The sequence below is a fragment of the Rhodamnia argentea genome, chromosome 4 (genome assembly GCF_020921035.1).
Source record: "Rhodamnia argentea isolate NSW1041297 chromosome 4, ASM2092103v1, whole genome shotgun sequence".
NCBI lineage: Eukaryota > Viridiplantae > Streptophyta > Magnoliopsida > Myrtales > Myrtaceae > Rhodamnia > Rhodamnia argentea.
In genome coordinates, this window is record NC_063153.1 from 30,719,577 (window position 1) to 30,726,484 (window position 6,908).

At 38.3% G+C, this 6,908-nt stretch overlaps 1 protein-coding gene across 1 annotated transcript; it reads right to left on the bottom strand.

Annotated features, from left to right (window-relative positions):
• Positions 1-1,070: 1,070 nt before the first annotated feature.
• LOC115756153 lies at positions 1,071-5,027 on the bottom strand. The gene is made up of 2 exons (XM_030695838.2): positions 4,724-5,027; positions 1,071-1,704 (listed from the first exon to the last, which is right to left on the bottom strand). The coding sequence occupies exons 1-2, from the start codon at positions 4,889-4,891 to the stop codon at positions 1,150-1,152; spliced, it is 723 nt and encodes a 240-aa protein (XP_030551698.1). The 5' UTR covers positions 4,892-5,027; the 3' UTR covers positions 1,071-1,149.
• Positions 5,028-6,908: the final 1,881 nt, after the last annotated feature.

The following is a 6,908-nucleotide window of genomic DNA, read 5'->3' on the forward strand; positions in this document are numbered from 1 at the left end:
ACGACATAGCAGACGCCCGTGGAGCAAAAAGTAAGTGTCTGTTCACTTCTAATAATTAAAAGAATTAAAATTTCTTTAATTCTTTTAAAATGGGGCATATGTTGACACTGAAAAATAGTCAGCACAAGATATCGAATGGACGGCAGGATTGTTGTGTCTAGAAATTCGGCAAATTGAGAGTAACATACCAAACGAACGGCGGGGCTATTGAGCCCCAAGATTCGATAAGTTGGGAGCAAGGTACCGAACAGACCGTAGGGTTACTGGGCTCGGAGGTTCGGTAAGTTGAGAGTAAGGTACCGAACGAATGGTAGGGCTACTGGGCCTCGAGGTCCGGTAACTTAAGAGCAGCGAGAAGACTTTCCGATAGGACTATAAGGAAAGTCAATAATCGGGAAGTACAACAATACAATTGAACATGAATGCGCCAACTTAGCCGCATTAGCAAGGGAGTTACAAGTAAAAACCAAAAATAATGAGCACAAACAGATCACAAAGATCATGAGGAAGTTATCAAAAAAGATTTGAACTGATTGTGGAGGTTATGAATTCAAAAAAAGTCATTTGAATTTTGGCGGATATGCCATGAAGATCAGGATTAAATGGAAGTTGTTAGAAGCGCCAAAATTCAAGATTTGAAAACCTTGGAATAATCGATTGAGCGGTTGGGTGGTTATAAGGAGCAAAGGATGATAAATATGCGGTGATGATGAAGGAGAAGGCCCCTCGCGCAATTGATCAACAAAAAAAACTCAATTTCATTGCAGTTTAACTTTTCTGGCACTTCATATTTCCCATACCTTTATGTTTCAAGTAACCAAGTTTACTTTCTTGTAATCTACTGCTTTCTTTAGAAGTATTGTAAGTTGTATAGACACTTGACTCTTGGTCATTCAATTCACAATCCGTATTCAATTCATTTACATTAAATCTATCCATACACATTCATACATCCAAACACCTTTTGCGTGAATTCTCCTTAACACTTGAGCCGTAGGACCCTCTTAATAAAAACCGAAGAATGAATTTCGGTAAAAAATATTCCCGTCTCAAAACGAGCGAACAAGTACATAAGCATATAAAGGCAAATAATTTTACAGTTTTAAATGGAAAACCTCAGAAAGAACCTTTCCATGCACTCTCTTCGCATCATACTAAGTCACCATTTCTCTTCCCCACCTCCAACTTACTACACTTCTGGCCACTCCCAAACACGAAATCCAGGTTATACAGCACCGGAACCAATGTCACCGAGCAAAGAAACACGGGGACTGGCCCGAAGATCCAGAGCAGTAGAGGGATCGCTGCGTAGAAAAGCCGGTTCCCCACGGTGTTGAGGAGAAATCCCCTCTCCAGGAGCTCGGAGATGTACTCGGGGTTGACTATGGACGCTGTCTCAGGGTCCGCTTGCTGCAGCGGAGTGTTGATGAGGAAGTTGACCTGGTTGATGAACCGAATGGAGAGGGAGTGGCAGAGGAAAGAGAAGAGGAAGATGGTGAGGAGGGTGACGTACTTCATGGCCACCATGAACTCACCGTGCCCGCCATACACAGAGTCGTTTAGTGGCTTCTTCACGCTGTAGGAACTGCTTATCACCGCTGCCAGGCCCGAGCACAGGAGGATCGACGTGGTGGCCATGAGGGTCGACCCCATGATGGTGTTCCGGAGAGTTTGTACTGCCAAAATGTTCTTCTTGTCATTATCCTACAAATAGATCAAATGTTGACCTTGAGCTTGTTTTATGGAACTATAGAGAAATCCCACAAACATCCATGTCCTATACTTTCGGAAGTTCAATAAATGGCTTCCTGCGTTTCAATAGTTGATAGTATCACATAGTTCTAGTACTTCTAATGTTTTGTTGGCCACATAGCAAATTCGTACGAAACCTCAGCATGATTATATTCCATTTTCAGTTCGACCAAAAAAAATATATATTCCATTTTCAGAATTCGGATTACATAAAAGCACTCTGGACTTTTCATTATTTATAAAGCGGACCCGAGATTATCACCTAAGATCAGTCAATTCATGTCAAAGTTCACGTACTATCAATTTGAGAATATCCTATTCAGGGTAGAGCATAAAACGTGCAACGTCATCTCTCCTATGGACAGAATATGTGGCAATTTCTAGAACGCGCATCACATTTAGCAGACATTCCCCGGTAGTTTCGTTTAGTTGTTTAGTTATCTTGGCCAACCCCACAAGCGGGAGTTGGAAAGTGGCTATTCTTATTCGAAGTATATTAAGTATATTCTAAGCATATGTTTATTTCATTGTGGAGTGCGAAAATTGTCGAAAAAGTCCTAAACCTATTGCCCTTGTACCAATTCAATCGTAAACCTTTCAATTATACCAATTTAGTCCTAAACCTTTAAATTATGTCAATTTAGTCCTGAATTTTTTAATGATTTACCAAACTAGTCGTAATTCTTTTAATGAATTGTCAATTTAGTCCTTTCGGCCAATTACTCAAATAATAAATTTAGGACTAAAACGGCAAAACTTCAATAGATTTAGGATTGATTGGCACAATTTCAAAAAATTTAGGACTAAATTGTCATAATTGAAAGCTTTAAGACTAAATTGGCAGATCGTCAAAAGGTTTAGGACTAAATTGACATAATTGAAAGGTTTAGGGCTAAATTGACAAGTTGTCAAAAGGTTTAGGACTGTTGTGGTAATTTCCTCTTGTGGAGTTCATACAAAACGATCAAAACTATATTATCCTCAAAAACTCATTTAGAGTTTGCTTATGTCTGCGAGTTCAAGAGTTTGTTTCCTGTAGCTGACAAGCGGTGCTATAGTGATGCTGCAGTTTAATTATGTCAAAGGAAGTGCTGTAACGCATTTGAATTTTCAAAGTCGCGGTAATTCAAAATTAGGTGGTCATACGGCATTTCAGTATTAGCTATAACCCAGTGGGATAAAAATCCTCTAAATTACCTATTATAGTACCGACGCTCCATAATCGAAGATAGAAATCTCTCTCCCTAGTTGGATGTTGTCGAAAGCCAAAATCCGTCATCAACCTGCCTAGGGTGACCCAAGATCTAGTGTTACCCAAGGTCAACGATGTGGCCTCAAGGAGACAGAGGTACAAGGATAGAGGTTCCGAACCAGCTGATGGGGACACGAGATTCGATGCAATCGGCAATGTCAGGGAGACACTGGGGGAGTCGGGGACGATGTCGACTGCGGTGCGGCGAGGAGATGTTAGAGGAAAAATTAGGGCTTTCTCAATGGTCTTGATATCTTTGCGTGCATTTGTTTACGAGGAAGGACAGTTAAGTCTTTTAGAAGGCAAATTTTACCAAATAAACATATCTACTAGTTTTAAAGGATCCCAATCCCGTCCCATCCTCCCACGAGGGCGCCGTGATTACAAAGATTTTGCCATTTATTTTATGAAAACTGGACTAACCCTTTTTTGCGTGACGATGATTATCATGAAATGTTGCATAAAACGGAATCTAATTATTGTCTAAATTGTTAGAATGTGTTTTGCTTCGTACAGAGACACCTCAGACCGAAGCATATATTCGGATTCACACCCAAATAAGTAAGATAAAGCTCTAGGACGTTGATACTCCGCGTCGTCGCGATGGCATCGCTTTAGCTCATGAACGTTTTCATTATGCTTTGATGATTGGGAAGCGCACTTCGCTCACCTCTCTGACTGTACATTCTAAGAATATTATGCTATGGATGGTCACATGGAAAGCACTAAGGAATATCAGATTTTATGCTCTGGAATAGCAAAGAATAGCAACATAATGATAATGGATTTTTTTTTTAATTCCTCTATGCAAGAAGGAAATTAGGCACCATGTATCTTTATGGAGACAGAAAATACAATGCTGGGCAACGTTTCACCATGCACTTGATTTTGTCTACCTAAATGGTAGCATTAGATCAAGAAATATTATACCTATCAGCATTTTCTATCTTTCAATTTCAAACGCTTGTAAAGCAGTGGCACCTAAAATCAATCGAAATAAAATGAACTGAAACTAAGAGTTCTTCTATGTTTGAACCTAGCACATAAATGATGATGATGTAAGGTTCGTTTGTTTCGCGAAAAAAATGAATGATTTGGGAAATATTTTCTTAAAGTTGATGACTTGTGTCGCTTATAAAAATGAACTTACAAAAATTATTTTCATCGTCCACCTCTGTAATGAAAACACTTGTCATATACTAATTGTTTCAAGCAATATAAGAGATCATTAAAAAAAAATTCAAATCATTTATCTTTCATGAAATCATAAAATACATGGGAAATTAACGCATGGGGATATTCCCTCAATGGCAGTTCATATACTTTGTAGAACCTTACTCTTCATCGTATTTTTCTTTTTAATTTGGGGTATCTTTCCTGTTCATTTCTCTCGAAAGAAAATGGAGAGAAAAGATTTGCATGAGACCTATGAACATATTTGTGATTCAATCGTTCTATAAAAAGATTAAAATAGTTACTACTCGGACAGTTATTAACAACACATGTGGATGGAAAGCTGTTTCTCTAGCTAACAATTGGCAGAACAGGAATTCCTCAATGTCACTGACGGGTATAGGGCCTCGAAGTTTAGGTGGTTGATGAAATGAAGTGAAAATTTAGCGACAGAAGATCTAGGGGAGCTGTGTCGTTGTGGACGATAGAAATACTAGAACAAGTACGTATGTACATGGCAAAAAGAAGTGTTACAGATGAAATTACCTTCATCATGGCGGCGACCCAGAAGCGCCGTCCTCTCGCGTTCGTGCCTATAATGGTGCTAAGTGGCTCGGTCCGGACCTTGTGCCACAGCCAAACATGGTAGCCCAAGCTTATCAGAAATCCTAATGGCACGAGTATGGCGTCGAGATAACCCTTCCGCCATTCCATCTCTCTCTCGCTCTCCCTCTGTGATAGTAATGTTGTTTAATGCGCGCACGAACCACCTTTGAACTTCCTATCACGCTCTCTTATAGGACTTCTCGAGTCCTGCCTATTGCATCATCAGCAAGCATTATATATACAAATGAGAATGAACGTGGACTAGTTCCGATTCTTAGTTCAGTGAACCAACAAAAAGGATCTGCGAGAAAAAGGAAAGCCAAAGAGCAGTATATCCTTTTGATTATATAATTGATCTCAAAAGAACATGAGCCTAACATTTTCGTGGGAGTTTTGTCCCATTTGGCCACTGACAATCTTTATTTGTTTTGTTTAGCTTTCATTGGTCAGAATCCACTACCATTTTTTGCGTCCCTTTCTACTAGTAGTTACCACCAAGTATTTGTTTTTTCTTTTTTTTACGATACATTGTTTATGTCTTGTGATAAGAATCCTTGAGGACGGTATTATTCTCCAATCGGAATCTGAAACCTAGCAGAAAGCGGTATACACGAGAGAACAAGTGCTCGTGATGACAAAGAATAAGTGCTGTGACATGCATGAATAGATAAGAGGAATATCCGGGCATGTTAACCCCCACTTATCTTATACAAGAGGATTGTGTGCCATCCTAAGTCACCATTGTCCGAACCCAATTAAAAGTTAGGACAACTCTTTCATGAAAGATTTTATGGGACACAACTAACTGCTCTAAAAGTTTAAACTATTAAAAGAAGACATGATTTAATATTTATATATTCCAACACTCCTTCTCACGTTTAGTCTGGTCTTTTTGTCTAGTACTAAGCGTGGACATATTCATTATGAAGGCAAATAAGGGCCTAAAAATGTTTGAAGTCACTCTGATACCATGAAAGATTTTATGGGGTCACAGCCAGCTGCTTTAAAAGTTTAAACAGTTAAAAGAAATCATGGTTTAATATTTATATATTTCAACACCCACATTTCCCCGAGTAACTATTAGAATGTTCACATGTGGTGTTTCATAGACCTCCAAGTAACCGAATCTCGATGGTCGTATCTCGAAATTAGGTTTAGCAGCTGTCAGGCACGTACACCCATTCATGTATCTTCTAGGGCACTCACATGAAGATTTAACCTACAAGCAATTACACGGGGATATCCCTAGATTGGTGGGAGTTCAGTTACGGTGGAGGCTGTTAAAGAATGTTTTGGAAAGTTGGTGGCTTTAAAAATAAATGATCGAGACGCCATCAATCAATTTGAAAATATGCAATGACATTCAAGGTATGCATGAGTCATCTTTTGCCATGTCTATCATGTGCAGTTGACCAATGACGTGTTATTGCATATCCATGTTTAGATTCAAAATTGACACAGCCATGTTATTATTTGGCTTACTTAGATAGGGATATTTTTGCCCTTTCGACCATGTATAAGATTGGTTTTGAAAGTGACTAATATTGTTAAAGAAACTAAATATATGTTTCAAAAACATAATTGGAAAATCATGACATTGAAGAATTAAAACAAATAGGATGGCGGCCTAGAGATATAATAAAATATGCTAGCTTTATTTTACTCGAACAGCAACTAGTGAAGACATATTTTTTGTACATTTCAAGAAAATCTCGACATTACGATGGGCTATTTTTTTTAATAAAAAAGCCTAGTTTTTTTTTTGTCATATCAAAAAAAAAAAAAAACAGCAAAGTAATGGCTATTTTATTTGATTTTATAACCTAATTCAGAACCGGTTCCGATAGGTAGGTTTCGGGTTCTAAGAGGTGGAACATGAAACTTAGAACAAGCCTTTGTGTTTTCTTGTTCTATGTCTTAGCACGATCCTGCGGTATACCATGGCGTCCGATGATAAATGTGTAATCTTGAAACTATTAGTCCGAGATTTCATTTTTAGTGATATCTATGATCGATACTTTTATTTTGTTAACATTTCTTATTCTTCTTATATTTAAATATGAGTTATAGTCGGTGGATTGTAACAATAACAAATGGTGGTCATTAGATGTGATAATTCACTGCA